Below are 14,971 nucleotides of genomic sequence, written 5' to 3'. Positions count from 1 at the left end.
AATTTTAGTACATTTCTGTCAAATCTCATTAACACATTAATCAACCCAATCAACATATAGAAGGCTGTTTCTTTTTCCTTCATTAATAACAGGTTGTATATTCTGTGGCTTCAGTGTGTTTTTATGTGAATGAGAGTAACTACAGTAAATATTAACTTATTTTGTTTATTTATAATTATAAAATCATGATTTCAGAATGTTTGTTGGTATTCAGGTGACCTGTGATTATGAAGTAGTATTTTTTTTTCACTTGGTAGCAAGACATTGTATCTCTGGTAACATTATTTTGTACATTATTTTATTAAAATATTAACTAAACCATGTGTTTCTGTCGAGTCTGTTTCTGCCTGGGTTTTTAGAACATTTGTGGGTCAATTTAGCTTCTCTGGAACAAACAATTTCGAAAGAAACTGGTGTGAAAGTGGGGATGAGTTACAGTTAAAGTATTACTTGTTCAACAAGACATAAAATAAGCTTCATGCTGTGATGGAATGTACATTTACTTCACTTTCAAAACAAAGTTACAAAGTAAAGTGCTTTACAGTAAAAACAAAAGTTAATAATATCCAATCATACAAAAAAGATGAAATAATTCATATAATTACCACAAATACAATCTGTTAAGAAAAAGCAATAAGATAAAAGAGATATTTAAGAAGAGATTTAAAATAGAGCACTGAGATTTTTACTGTTTATAATCCAATTAAATAATATATATCTTATTCTGAAATTTGAGTACTTCAAGTACATTATGCTGTGAACACTTCTACTAAATTTACATGCAGGACAGAGTATTTATGCATTATTGCTCTGGTACTTTCACTAAAGTAAAAGGTACTACTTCTTTTTTTATTTTTTTTAAATGCATCTTATATTGAACAGTTGATTCATATAACCATTAGCACTTTATCTGCTGTTTTTCAGAGTAGGTCAACTGTAAATTTCAATGTATTCAGCAAGATCAATGACAGCAGACAGGAGACCAAGTGCTGCAAAGCAAAGTGCAAAGTGCAAACATTGCTGCATTCAGAGGCTCCTCGGAAAACACAACTTCCCAGGTTCTCAACATCTTAAAAATGTATATCTAATCCAAGTATCGCAATATTGAAGTAACCTAACTTGATTACCTTTCATTACGTTTGGATTACATCAACACCAAATATGCAAATAAAAATAATTGAAAATAAATGTCAATAAAAAGTATTGATGCAAGTGTATTTTTTAAGACAACAGAACAATGTGACCTTTTTAGGAAATAAAGAAAATGGAAAGATGGAAAGATTTTTTGTGTCTTCAACTCAGTGTAAAAAAGTTGTAACTGTACTGTTTCCCCTGTAACTGTAAAGTATTCCACTTTTTTTGTATCCTGATTATGTAACAAATGATGTTACATTTAATCCGTTACTCCCCAAGCCTTCTTTTAAATATTTCTCAAATAAAACATGCACGGCTAACCGTAAAACACTTTGAGAGAGTAAATCAACAAACACTTCAACAGAGAAAACTGGAAAGGTTACACGTTGTCGCTGTAAGATCCGGTAATTCAAGGAGCACTTAAAGGCAGCACAGTTGTGTTCGGCGTCGCTGTTGCTCTTGAACGCAGCTCGTCACCTTTTATCCAACACAACAAACTGCTGCCGGGACAGACAGGAAACAGCCCGCAGCTGAAAGTAAGGTACGTTTTATAATAGTTCCCCTCTCACTGTTAAACTTAAGTGTTGGGATTGGCTCGCAGTAAAACGGTGAAGTTGTTGTTGTTTACAGGACGCTGCCGGAAGCAGAAAGCTGGCTCAGAAGCCTCTTTAATAGTCAGTCCTCTTCAGGTTAATGTAAGCAGCATACATATAGTAACAGTCCTCAGGGGTACAACAAGCTGCTCTACCTGCTGTATGTATGTAGTCACGTTGACACTAAAACACCACAGTGGATAAAATCACCATAAAGATAGACCTTCATTAACTCAGTCACTATGGGAATGTTAAAACTGAAACACACAGGTGTTTTTCAACCTATTTCATGTAAACTGCGTTTTGTAACAGTGTGTGATCTCATAGGCGTAACCCATGATTGATTGACAGCTGTTTGCACCAATAACAGAGAGAGACTCTTCCCCTTGTGGGCTATTATAAAGACAGAGACACAGTCATTAATGTAGTTTTTAATTGTTAAGTGTTGCAGTAGAGGACAGTAAAGTAGAAGACCAGCATGAGTGAGTTGGATGATGTTTGTGTGCCAGGTTTGATGTGATGTCCACATCCAAGACAGAAATGGCAGGGTGGTGACTCAGTGGCCATTATGGAGGGAGTAATGATTTCAGTGGTTTAAGGTAAGCCAAATAGCTTTAGCTTTTATTGCCTTTAATTGATGGTGACAGCTAAAGAGTGACAGAAGAGGGGTGGTAGAGGGGCTGACAGGCAGCAAAGGGCCAAAGGTCAGAGTCTAACACATGACTGCTGCAGCAAGGACTCCATGGGGTCTAAAGGTATCAGGGCGACCTCCAAGAACACAGCTTTGGCTTCTCGAATAAAAAAATCATTTCATTAATGGCTGTAGTCAGGATTTTAGGAATAAATACAAGGCCATGTATTCAGATTTAAATGAGTCTAAAAATACTGGAATCAGCTGAGGGCTAAAAATGAACTCCTCCTGCAGCCATCCCATACTTACCAACTATTGTTCCAAATTGAAGGTCTTACAGAAGATCTTACATTATGAATATAGTATAATAACTTTGTTTCAGTAACTTGCATCACTTCATTGACTTCCTCTGGTCCCCCCATGAATGTTAGTTGTTCCCTTATATCTGAATAAGAAATTGAAATCAGCAACAGTCGTTATTCTTTTAGTCATTGGATGAGTTATTGTTTCTTGCTTAACATTATATATTTGAACAAAAAAGAGAGGAGATCAAACAAACTATTTAAATATTTACAAACTCTAACAATCTATTTACATATAAGCTATAGGAACAGGCTAATCCAGAGAGCCAGTGAGAAGAGTGAGAAGGAGAATATTAAATGCCGGCCCCACACCTACTTACTGCTTGTGCACAAGAGGAGAGGGAGAGACCCCTGCGCTGCTGGCAGAAGAGCCGTAGACTGCGATTTACCTTTTTTTAAATGTTTTTAATTTGAACACCTATAAATTTAAATGAGATATATATATATATATATATATATTATGAATATAGTATAGAATATAGTATAATATATATATATATATGTTTTGTGACACATAAATGTAATAATGTTATTTGTATTGATGCCTGATCACCTGTTAATGTGAGGTTCATTTTAGTTCTCCAGGCAGCCAGAATGACGAGCCTCCAGCTGAGTGCGAAGGAGGAGATGGTGGAGAGGTTTCTGGATGCTGCAGCCCGAGGAGACCTGACCCAGGTGTCTGTGCTGCTGTCACATGCCCCCTCACTCATCAACCAGACGGGATACAGTGGCTGGACGGCCCTGATGCTAGCCGCTCGCAACGGACACTACCATGTGGTGGACGCGCTGCTGTCACATGGGTACAGAGAGTTGAAATGGAGACAAAATAGGGGAAAAAAAGAAAGCAACGCTACACTCAAAATGTTACTTTGAGTTTAAAATACTCAACACAATAGAGTATCACTTTGAAGCTGCAGTCAGAGATTTTTGGCCACCAGGGGGCCAAAACAGCCAAAGCAAGCTTACACACATAGGCCAGCCATTAACATAGAGCCTTGTAAAGCACTTTTGGCTAATATGTTTTATTTTATTATAGTTATTTTCGTAGTTCATTGGTGTTGTTTCTCATGTTTTTATCAATTAAACTAGGAGTACTAAAGGATTGCAGGCCTCACTTCTAAATATTTTGTTTGACCAATTTAATTAATGCTTTATTTGTTAGGTTAATGAATTATGTATATAAATAAATAGCAGTCAATAGCATTATGTTCCCCACTTCTTAGATCATTCCTTCTAATCTCTTCTCTATTTTCAATCTTGCAGCTGTGACAAGTTCTCAGTGAACAGTTCGTCACAGACCGCCTTTGATATCGCCAAATTCTGGGGCCACAGACACATCTCAGACCTCCTGGGTCGGACAGATGACGGCTGCCAGCGAGTCCTGCCAGGCTCTGACCTCAACCAGCACGAGAACTATTTCAGCAGAGAGACGCTGGACCGGCTGAGTGGGAAGAGGACGGACAAAGTCTGGTTGGAGGCCAAACAGAGTGACCCAGACACAGTCTACCTCCTGTTCTCCAACCTCAGCCCCATGGTCAGCAGCTCCCAGGAGGACGACAATGCAGGGGTACGTGGCTGAAGGCAAATGTTACTGATATTTCAGATTTGAAACCATCACTATGTTTGGAAATTAATTCAGATGCTTGACCCTTATTTCAGAGCGTTCTATTGTACACATCTAAAAGCAATCATGACAGTAAGCTAGGGATTGGCTTGAAAATTAAAGTACCATATCATCTGCATAAAGGAGTAGGTTTGTATTTGTGATTGATGAGGAAATGTAACTTATAACTTCATCTTAGCGGTGTTATAATCAAAATTCTATAATGGCCTCATCACTCTGTGTGCTGAGTTTGCCGTCAGAAACCAGACAGTTTTTAACCTGTAGCCAGCAGCTAGTTTAAGTGACATTGTTGTTCAGTCTAACTTTTCTACACATCAAAGATTCAAGTTGTTTTATTCAATGTCTGTGACAGGCTGAGACCAAGCTGTGCCAGTTCAGATATGAGGCAGTTAAAGACCTTCTCCAGGAACCTGCAACTGTGCTCATCTTCTTAGGAGTGGAGAAGAGGAAAAAGCAGTCCTCTTCTTCCTCCTCCTCTCAGACAGAGGAGGGTGTCCAGGAGCCTCCTGCTTGGTTTGCCATCAGCACAGATGAGGATGCTGCTGGACTTCTTAAACGCTGCAGAGAAAAGAACTGCTCCTTCCCAAAGTCACCCAACAGAGACCTGCTGAAATTCAATGAGGAAGAGGCCGGTGAGTAAGATACAGTATCTTGTTCTTTCCCAGAGGCATATTTTGCTGGTCTTTTTCTGCTGAACTCTAATACTAAATCATAGGGCAATGTGTAATAAACAAACCAGCACCATAGCACTTTAATTCTTATAGTTTCATACAGTCTCTTTTTAAGCTGCCATATTGTCAGTGTTAAAATGTATAGTGTCTTTCATGTTTTAAGATGTTTCATGTTGATTTTGTAATGTTTTTTTTTTTAATGCGTGTCTATTGTTGAGGTATGTTTGTTTTTGAATTTGTATGGCTGCTATATTTGATTAAACTAACTGAATGTTCCGTCTCTTCACCCTCTAGGAGTTGTGGCTCAGGCTCGATCAGTGTTGGCCTGGCACAGTCGCTACAGCTTCTGTCCGACGTGTGGCAGCAGCACCAAGCTGGAGGAGGGAGGATACAAGAGGAGTTGCTTGAACTCTGACTGCAGCAGCCTTAAGGGGGTTCACAACACCTGTTATCCACGAGTCGGTATGCAGCTCCACCCCGTTCTCACATATCTGCTCTTGATAATTGCTAATAGGTCGAAGCCTGCAGGAAAAACAGTACAAAAGTACATATTTAAATTCAATAGACGTGTACACGAATGAGAATGTAAAATTTCCAGGTGAAAAAAAATTGTCTAATGTTGTATAAAACATCTGTCACCTATGAACGGAGTGAATATCTGTAACAGTAAAGTGAACATCTTTGGGTATGGGGCTGCTGGTTGGACGGAACAAGTGGTTTAACAAGAACAATAATAAATAACAAAATGAAAAAATAGTCAGAACAGTTGCTAAAAAAATAAAAATCAGTTGTGACTGAAAGGTAATTAATAAACTTCTTCCTCTGTCCTGTGTGTGTTTTCAGATCCTGTGGTCATCATGCTGGTGATCCACCCTGATGGAAACCAGTGTTTACTGGGAAGGAAGAAGATATTTCCAGCTGGCATGTTCTCTTGTCTGGCTGGATTTGTAGAGCCTGGTAACACACACACACACACACACATTGCGTTGATTCACATTAATTCTGTGAAGCATACCCAAACCTTAACCAAAAACCAAGTGTTAAGTTTAACAGTTTACGTAGAGGAGCAGCTTTGTGCACTGTGTGCACCAGTTAAACTACTACAATGTGATGAACATAGAAGTGGCACACAGTGACCTCTTCACGTTCCTACAGGAGAGGCGATCGAGGAGGCCGTGAGGAGGGAGGTGGAGGAGGAGAGCAGTGTGAAGGTCGGACCTGTCCAGTATGTCTCCTGCCAGCCCTGGCCGATGCCTTCCAGCATCATGATTGGCTGCCTCGCTGTTGCCATATCGACCGACATCAAAGTGGATGAGAACGAGATTGAGGAAGCTCGGTGGTTCCCACGGCAACAGGTACAATCATAACAAATTCTGCTACATCTACTAGCACAACTACCAATAATAATAATAATGACAGTAATAGTATAAGTATTATTACTACTGATCACAACCATTAGAATAGTTGTCATGGAGATGGTTCAGTCAATGATGATAATTAAAAAGTAAAATGGATATGCTTACATTAATAGGATATATAACACTATATTTATCCAGAAGAGAAAAATCTATAATTGATATATTGCTTTCAATAAAAATGTAAATAATTTATAATGATTTGAACATATTCTACAATGTTTTGTTGTGTTACAAACACAGCATGTATTCTGCAGAAGTCATAGTTCTTCCTCTTTCTTGACTGTCACTCACAGTAAGATGACATTATTCCCACCCAAAAATGGAGCTTTACAAAGAGTGAAAATGCCAGCCTGGCATTTTAGTGTGGACGAGAACAACTGAGCTTTTGAAAAAGCCTGGCATTAGCCTACTCGTACTGGGTCACATGCTATGTGGCAGTAAAAATAACATTTTGTCATCTCTAACTTGATCTGTGATCACTCATTTAAATGCCAATATAGCCAAATACACAGTACAACCTGGAGTTAAAGGGCAACAAATCATTGAGTATTTCTGTATTAAAGCACAGTAAAAGTGGTGATAGAGAGCAGGAGGAAACAGAACAGAGTTTATAATGAAAAATCTTCCCATTTTCTGACCAAAAGAGAATGGGGGGAAAAAAAATTGGATTTTCTTTTGGTGTGAACGGAGATCTTAACAAAAACAACCTAAAAAAACACATGTTTAGTGTGAATACACTGCTGCAATGAAATCTAACTTTTGGGGTTTTTTTGTTTAGGTGATTGATTCCTTGCTCAGAAGAGCCCCTCCAGCCTTCACCGTCCCTCCCAGACAGACCATCGCCCACCAGCTGATCAGACACTGGATTGGTATCAACTCAAACCTCTAATCTTTAGCACTTTAACCCCAGCCAGTTTAGGCAGACCTGCAGACAGTAAGATGGGTCTAAAAAACCATCAGCTGTCTGGACAGTTGTTGCTCTATCACGACAAACCAGCTGCCAGTCAAGTGAGGTTGTACATGACACAGTGCTAATGTTAAATAACTCCAAATGCACTGCTTGTTTGTGCAATGATACAGCCTTTACAACACCTACAGTTAAAGACAGAACTGTACAAACTGGGAAAGCTGACAAATACACTCTTACTTGACAGCAACAGTCACTTCAGATCTCAAGTTTGGACTTACACATGGGAACTTGCAGTGTGACAGTGGATTAAATAAAAAGTGCAAAGGTTGGGAAGAAATGGAAGCAGCCTTGTTCCAGAAAGAATTCAAATAAATTATGTCAACACTACAGATGCTTAGAGCATAACAAAACCAACATTTTAATGCTGATGCACAATATGAAGACATGTCAAAACAAATATTTTTAATAAATGCCTGGATATGTACAGTTTAATGTCTGTTGGCATTATGTTCATGCAAATGGAAGTTTGTTGTAGATTTTTCTTTTTGACAGCCAACAACATCTATACTGGGATAATGTATACTATATAAATTTTAGACAAATCTCGACATAAAATTTAAGCTCTGCCATTCATTATTACCGTTATCTAAAACTCCACTCTCAAAATCAATAACCATTAATCATCTTAATACATGTAGTTTAATACAGTATTTAAGCAAAAGAAAATTTTATGTCCCCCTGAAAAATTCTTCTTTACAATTTGACTACTGCTAAGATGAAAACAGCAAAATGGCGGATCACTGATACTGATAATTGATGTATAAACGTTGTATGAAGTGAAATGAACTGGAAATATTAAATTGTTAAATTTAACTAATTGTCTTTGTCTGTGGCAACATTTTGTCTAACATGTTTCTGTTGTAAATGTCCATCCATGCATCCGTCCATCATTGACATGCTGTGTGCATTATATTGTTCTTTTTTTTTAAAGGTCCAGTGTGTAACATTATGTGGATCTATTAATAGAAATATATAATATAAAATGCATACGTTTTCATTAATGTATACTCACCTGAAAATAATATTTATTGTGTTTTCATTACCTTAGAATGAGACGTTTTTATCTACAGATGCCATGGGTCGCCTTCCATTGAGGCCACCTTGTTTAACCGCTTTGTTTCTACTGTATCCCAGAAGGGACAAACCAAACACTGGCTCTATGGCACTGGCACTTTCTTCTTTGTGTTTAAAACAGAAGGGTGGAGCGAGGGAGTTGCAATCTGCAATTACACTTCTAGATGCCAGTAAATCCTAGACACTGTTCCTTTAAGAATTTGTGTTTGCATTTCTTATTTTTGATAGTTATCAGCTGAAATACTGTATACAATTAATGTGGGGAAAGAGAAAGAAGGCAGTAACAAAAGTCCCTGACAGAATAGGCCATGTAACCATGCTGTGCTAGCATTCAATGTTATATTAGCAGGTTATTATGTCCAGCAATTTAGTTATCTTCTGTGTAATGGACATTACAACCACAAGGAGTCAGCAGCTTGTCTGCAGCCTTTTGCTCTTTTTTTCTCCATCTGTGCCACTGATCTATCATGCAGTACTGAAGTTGTTGGTTCCGTCTTCGTCTTCGTCTGCAGTTTTTTCATTAAAGCAACTGTTTGCTATATAATCATTCTCACAGATCAGGTGAGAGCAGTTGGTGTGTCCACTCTCGGTTTCAAAATCAGTTTTCCCCAGGAAGGAAGAGTTAACCACATAGTCCTCCTCACAGGTCATCTGATAAACACAGCGACTGTTCGTGTTAGCCATGAAGTCACAAAAAAATGCTTTTACAGCAGTTTCTTTCTGATGCAATGTCACAGAAGAGTCGACCAGTCTGCCCTCTTCCTGTTTCTGAGGAAAACATCTGTTGGCTTCATGTGTCTGATGCAGCGTCGACCAGTCTGCCTCTCTGTTCTGCTCAGAGAAGAAAACTCTGTCCAGATGCTGACAGTTCACTGTGTAGTCAGGATGATAGGACTGAAGAGAAACCAGTTGGTTCTCTGTGATTACTGGAGCATCACAAACATACTCTGTGTCCAATTCGAGGGCTGACAGTTTGGCACTGAGGTGACTGATCACAAGCAGAGACGTGTCTTCATGTAGGTCCTCTTCTGAGGAGGACTGGGAGTTCGGACTGACCATGATGAGACTTTTCTCTCCGAGTACATCTGTCAACTGGAAGTCCTCTATGTCCAGGATGTTTCTCTCTGCAGTTTTCTGTTGAAGGGAATAAGTTTTCATGGATAAAAAGTGTAGATTTCTGGCAGGTTTCCACTAAGGTTTAACTGAAACTATGTTCTAATGGTGCGTCTGTCTATACCAGTGCAACACACAGTACTACATTTTGAGGGATTTGAATATTTCAGCGGAACATCATAAAGCTCCAGTGAAACTGATTCATCATTTCCCCACTAAATTTGATAAAAATCAAGAATCAAATAATGTCTGGTTACAGGGATGGATCCCATAACCTTTCACCAACATAAAATAACCATAAAATAATCAATAAATCATGTTAAAATCAAATAAAAGGAAATTCTAATGACTGGATACATTTTATGACCACTTAAAGTTTGTTGTCTGCAAAATAGATAAGATTATTTAAATTGGCTATATAATATAAAATCAACATCAATCATCTTTTTGGAAAATTGTCTTTTTCTGTGTTGTTTCAACATACTAAGACCAATTGCTAGACAATTCCTGAACTGCAGGTAAAAGACGCAGATTCTTGTTTTCAGAAAAATAAGTCTCAATCTGAGACTAGATATGATTGTTTCTTTGAGCAAGGTGGATTCAGCTCTAAATAATAAATAAATGAATACACACAAACAACAATAATATCCAAGTTATAAGAAACCAAGACTCCTATAAAAAGCAGATCACCTTGGGATGTGGATCCATCAGCCACTGGCCTGCTGTACTGCCCCAAGGGCTGGAGATGGGTGGAAAGAAGTAAGACTTGTACCTGCACAGTAATGGTACCGGAAATAAATTTTAATTCAAAATGGCGTTTTGGAACAAAATATGATGTATGTCTTGATTATCTTTTCAACATACTGTAGTTGCCATTTTTTATCTTCCATAAGTTATTATAACAGAACAAATGACAGAGATGCTAATGTAGTACACAAGCGTCCCATATGATCCAACCAGTCACAAGCCACAATAAAACAACCGTAGGTGCATTCCTGTGTTATTGAAGCCATCAGAATTGATTGTGTGTGTGTGTTGACTCACACAGTCCTGGACAGGATGGAGATGATGAACACAGCAACAGCCAGCAGCAGCAGAGGAGTCGCTGTAGCAACTGCTGGTACCTCATCTGAAATGGAAAAGCATTCATGGTTTCCAGAACTGTGAATCTCCAGTTCAGAATCAAAGGATTACTGTGGAAATGCTTCTTTACCCCCTTCCAAGGTTCATAACAAAATAAACCATTGATGGAAAACACTGACATCTTGTAGCTCTTACAGCTAATTTGCATCTGCATCTTACACACATACCAAAAATATCTGTGACTAGATGACTGGATTGTGACCTCATTTTCTGTCTACGGTGGCCCTGAGAGCTCAATGCACTAACACATGCAAATAGACAAAACACTTGTGTTTGTGTCTAATTCTATTTTAATTCATGCTGCTAGATTTAAGATATAATCTTCCAGGATTCCATTTGACATGTTGTTTTATGTTTACTCTTCACTTGGGTCTCACTTAAAGTTCCAATGTGTAGGATTTAGTGGCATATAGCGGTGTAGTTAAAGACTGCAACTCCCTCGCATTACCCTCCCCTTCCAAGCATGAAGGAGAAACTGTGGTTAGCAAAAAAACGTAAACGTCCCTATACAGAGCCAGTGTTTGTTTTATCCCTTCTGGGCTACTGTAGAAACATGCTGTTTCAACATGACTCCATAGAAGGCAACCGGTGGCATCTATACAGTATATATGAAAGGCTCATTCTAAGGCAACAAACACCAATGATAACATAATTATACATATTATATTCTCTTTGTGCCAATAGAACCGACTAAATGTTATACACTGGAACTTTAAAATGAGTTCTCAATCTCAATGTGACTTCCTGTTTAAAGTATGTATACATGTCAGTTTAATCATTGCTTGAAGCATGATGGGAAAAGCCCAGGAGCAAAAAACTGTTAAACTCACCAAAGTCAGTTTTCACAGGGATGATGTTTCTGGTAACATTATCAGCCAGTAGGATAAGAGAATACTCAGTGTTGGGTTTCAGGTTGGTGAGGGTGTGGTGACATTGGTCTGGCCACAAAGGAAGAGCTAGAAAGGAGAACAGTCTCTTTACAGATAGATTGTAAAAAGCAACTTGCAAATGTCACCTAAAATACATTCGCTGGAGGCAGAGGTATGGAAGGTTTGGATAAAAGTTTCAAAATAATAAGCAACAATTTAACTGTGAGCTTGTTGTGTAGTGAAACAACTACAAGGGAGCCAAGGGAAGCTCGGCTCCTTAAAAGGACGCAAGCTCCCTTAAAAACACGATTTGTGAATGACGATGTGAATTTTTATTTTTCTGTATCTTTATCATCATCGATCATGTGTAAAATTAGGCTATTATTTATGTATTGATGTAAATATCAGATATGCTGACTTATTATGTCCAGCAATTTAGCAAGTTGGCCTACATACATACATTGGCCTACATTGCAGATACGAATGGGGGGAAAAAAGCTGGGAGTTTGTTTTGTTTTCTTAAACAGAACTTTTGGCATTCATTGCTAAATAGATAATTACTGTGACATTAAAAATTAGCTATGAAGAAGAATTTTTCAATATGCTGTGACTTAAATGGCACAATTAACCTGACTGATGCATAAAACATCATTAAAGACACTGACCACGCTGCTCATGTTCTGTTCCTGCTCCATCCATAGAAAAATATTATTAATATATAGAATATATTATATTATATTACGTTACTTCAAATCACACACCACCCCTCTCAGTAACAGTTTCTTGACACAGGCAGCCAGGTTGCTGAACAACCAGCACACCCATATGCACCTCAGACTGTACTGTATACTGTGTGTATAATGTATGACCTTTGTGTACATACAGAGAGCCAGAGCACACAAGCATTTCATCACATTTCTAATACACATCAGTGAACCTACTTTCCTCTCTCTCCGAGCCTTTCCTCAGCATTACTCTGTATCTGTTCACTCTGATTGATCTGGACTTTCTTTGCCACGTCCACCCAACCGTCACTGCAGTCTTGGTCACGTCCACCACCTTCAGTTTAACTGCCTCCATCAGAGCTGAGAAAACACAATACATGTGCTCTGTCAGAAATTAGATGGTGTTCATGTTAATATCTATTGTAAATCAAATTCTGTGGATAAACAACAGCATGTGACAGTTTAAAAAACAAACGTCCAAAATGGTTTTACTCATTTCCCAATAAATATAAGCTGCTAGTCTAATCTCAACAATAATACAGTCTAAAACTGTATTTAAACTAGAGGATGCAGTTAACTGGCTCCAGTCTCTGTGTGGGCTCAAGTGAGCAAACTCTGTCCAGTTTGTAGCTTTTGAAAAAGGCTGAATAAATGAAGAAAGAAAACCTAATAATAGAGTAACTATAGTACTTATACTATTTCTTTAAAAGAAAACTCTGTGATTCTGTGATTTATTCTTTTTTTTGGTTGTTGCTCATAAAATTATTTCAAACTAATATCCAGAAAATAATTTCTTTCTGGATATTCAAAGCACAAATAAAACTGTTGATTTTGCTGACACCACTCATTTTTGGCAAGCCCTGTTCTTCCATTATCCATCCAGGACAGAGGGCTGGATTAGTGCATTGATTAGTGCTTTGTGGAGAGAATTCCACTTATTCTTTCCAGATGTGATCTTGATCACCAGCGCATGTGTTCAGCTCTTCTGACTTTACCTCCCTGCTGCAGACTGGCAGGCAGTGACTGAGGAGATCCACACTGCTGGTTGTAGACAGGGAACACACTGATCAGGTGGGTATCACCAGGGTCGACATCTGTAAACACACCACACACACACAGATAATATAGTACCTGTAAGATAAGATAAGATAAGATAAGATATGCCTTTATTAGTCCCACAATGGGGAAATTTCAACACACTGTTAATAGATTATAATGTATAGGAATATATTGAAAATCTATTATAAAAAGATATTATATTCTTAATAATTATTTACCTCAAATATAGGGTAAACCAGGCCTTCATATAAGATGGGCCTTTATTTTTAATTAGGCTATTTTGTCCTGCTGCCCTTTCAGAGTAAAAGCTTAGCTGCTCAGACACCACATCACATTTCACTGCTGGAAGCAATTTACTGTAAAGCAGCTGCAGAAAGTGTTTGTTACCTATAGCTGCTTCTTACAGCAATTTAGTAACTAGTCATAACAAAACAACTATGTGAGAAATTGGTTTACAGAGGAAATTAGTGTGATGCTTTTTTTTTATGTGCACGATCAAGCATTCGATGTTGAGATGCATATAAAGATTGCCCCCAGTCAAAGGCTTCTATTTTTTGTAAGTGTCAATAAATCCCATGAAAAGACCCAAAACAACTCACAAATATGTAATTAAATTAATAAAAAAGGCTCAGTAATTTCCTAAAACTGCAGGTCCCCATAGTGTTCATCAAAAATGATTCAAACAGGAGGAAATAGTGCATTTGTTGAGGACAATTTGTAGTGGCAGATTAATCTAGCTTATACTTGATTCAAATGATAATATGGTTAGTCATTTGGCCTGGTTTGAACAATCTGACCAAAAATGACACTTTTAACCTATCTGCTAAGTAGAAAGTCTCCAGATATACAGATATACATACTGATCTGCCACATAGGTGTCAATACCATATCTGCCTGCTGATTAGTGACATCTTCACACTGACTGATACAGCTTTTGTTTAAAACATGCACAACCAAAATGTAGGACAGGCATCTTCTCTGGTATAGTTGGATATATTTCCTAATGGATAATTCAGAAAATAAATGAGGTGTTGAATATTTTAACACAGTTGCACCTTGTATGACAGTGGAGGTGGTGAAGCTGCTCACGTTGGTCCAGTAGCTAGTGGATGGACGAGTCTCAGAGTGCCACTGAACAGCAAAATGACTGAGAGGCGGGACAGAGTGCGGGGCTGTGGGGTTCTCCCACTGGACCAGAAGGCCTTTCATAGCTGGGAAAGAGCTGGAAACCCACATGTTTCTGACTGAAGGGAGAGCTGCAGGGACAACAACAGGATTATTTAAAAAGAACAAGATCACCTGCATGTTCATCACCATAATCCGCAAGAACACCAACATAATGTGATCAGCTGCCAATTTTCAGATCTCTTATTTTAGAGATTCCTCCAAGCACATTAACACACCACAAAGCAGCGTTTTTTTCATCCATCTATCTCTTATCTCTGTCTGCTTATCATATTTCAGACTCTCAGGGGAAGAGAACCCTGTGTAGATAAAACGGCTCATTCTAAGTTAATGAAAACACAACCATTATCTTCAAGTGCCTATACACTAATGAAAACATACCTATTATATTCAATTTCTG

At 38.2% G+C, this 14,971-nt stretch overlaps 2 protein-coding genes across 4 annotated transcripts in view; one reads left to right on the top strand and one right to left on the bottom strand.

Moving 5' to 3' along the window:
- The first annotated feature begins 1,568 nt into the window (after positions 1–1,568).
- nudt12 (nudix (nucleoside diphosphate linked moiety X)-type motif 12) lies at positions 1,569–8,220 on the top strand. 3 transcript variants are annotated; one of them, XM_035658494.1, is made up of 9 exons: positions 1,608–1,675; positions 2,237–2,326; positions 3,298–3,520; positions 3,984–4,287; positions 4,697–4,976; positions 5,310–5,477; positions 5,859–5,972; positions 6,171–6,370; positions 7,212–8,220. In XM_035658494.1, exons 3-9 carry the CDS (start codon positions 3,315–3,317, stop codon positions 7,320–7,322), a joined length of 1,383 nt encoding a protein of 460 aa, XP_035514387.1. In that variant the 5' UTR covers positions 1,608–1,675; positions 2,237–2,326; positions 3,298–3,314; the 3' UTR covers positions 7,323–8,220. The 3 variants fall into 3 exon arrangements, with proteins under 3 accessions (XP_035514389.1, XP_035514387.1, XP_035514388.1); XM_035658495.1 differs by having other exon boundaries at positions 1,649–1,670; XM_035658496.1 differs by lacking the exon at positions 2,237–2,326 and having other exon boundaries at positions 1,569–1,675.
- Positions 7,738–14,971, bottom strand: part of LOC118325713 (interleukin-6 receptor subunit beta) — a 12,386-nt gene continuing 5,152 nt past the window's right edge. The window contains exons 9-15 of the mRNA XM_035658493.1: positions 14,442–14,642; positions 13,323–13,421; positions 12,544–12,687; positions 11,564–11,689; positions 10,635–10,719; positions 10,281–10,362; positions 7,738–9,611 (exon numbers count right to left, since the gene is read on the bottom strand). Of these exons, the coding sequence (XP_035514386.1) occupies positions 8,943–9,611; positions 10,281–10,362; positions 10,635–10,719; positions 11,564–11,689; positions 12,544–12,687; positions 13,323–13,421; positions 14,442–14,642 (1,406 nt within the window). The 3' untranslated portion in view covers positions 7,738–8,942. The remainder of the gene's footprint in view (positions 9,612–10,280; positions 10,363–10,634; positions 10,720–11,563; positions 11,690–12,543; positions 12,688–13,322; positions 13,422–14,441; positions 14,643–14,971) is intronic.

Source organism: Morone saxatilis, unplaced genomic scaffold, assembly GCF_004916995.1.
Source record: "Morone saxatilis isolate NCDOM2014 unplaced genomic scaffold, NCSU_SB_2.0 Contig16, whole genome shotgun sequence".
In the NCBI taxonomy this organism is placed as follows: domain Eukaryota; kingdom Metazoa; phylum Chordata; class Actinopteri; family Moronidae; genus Morone; species Morone saxatilis.
Note: the sequence above shows the minus strand (reverse complement) of the source record. Positions and strands in the feature narration are given on the sequence as shown.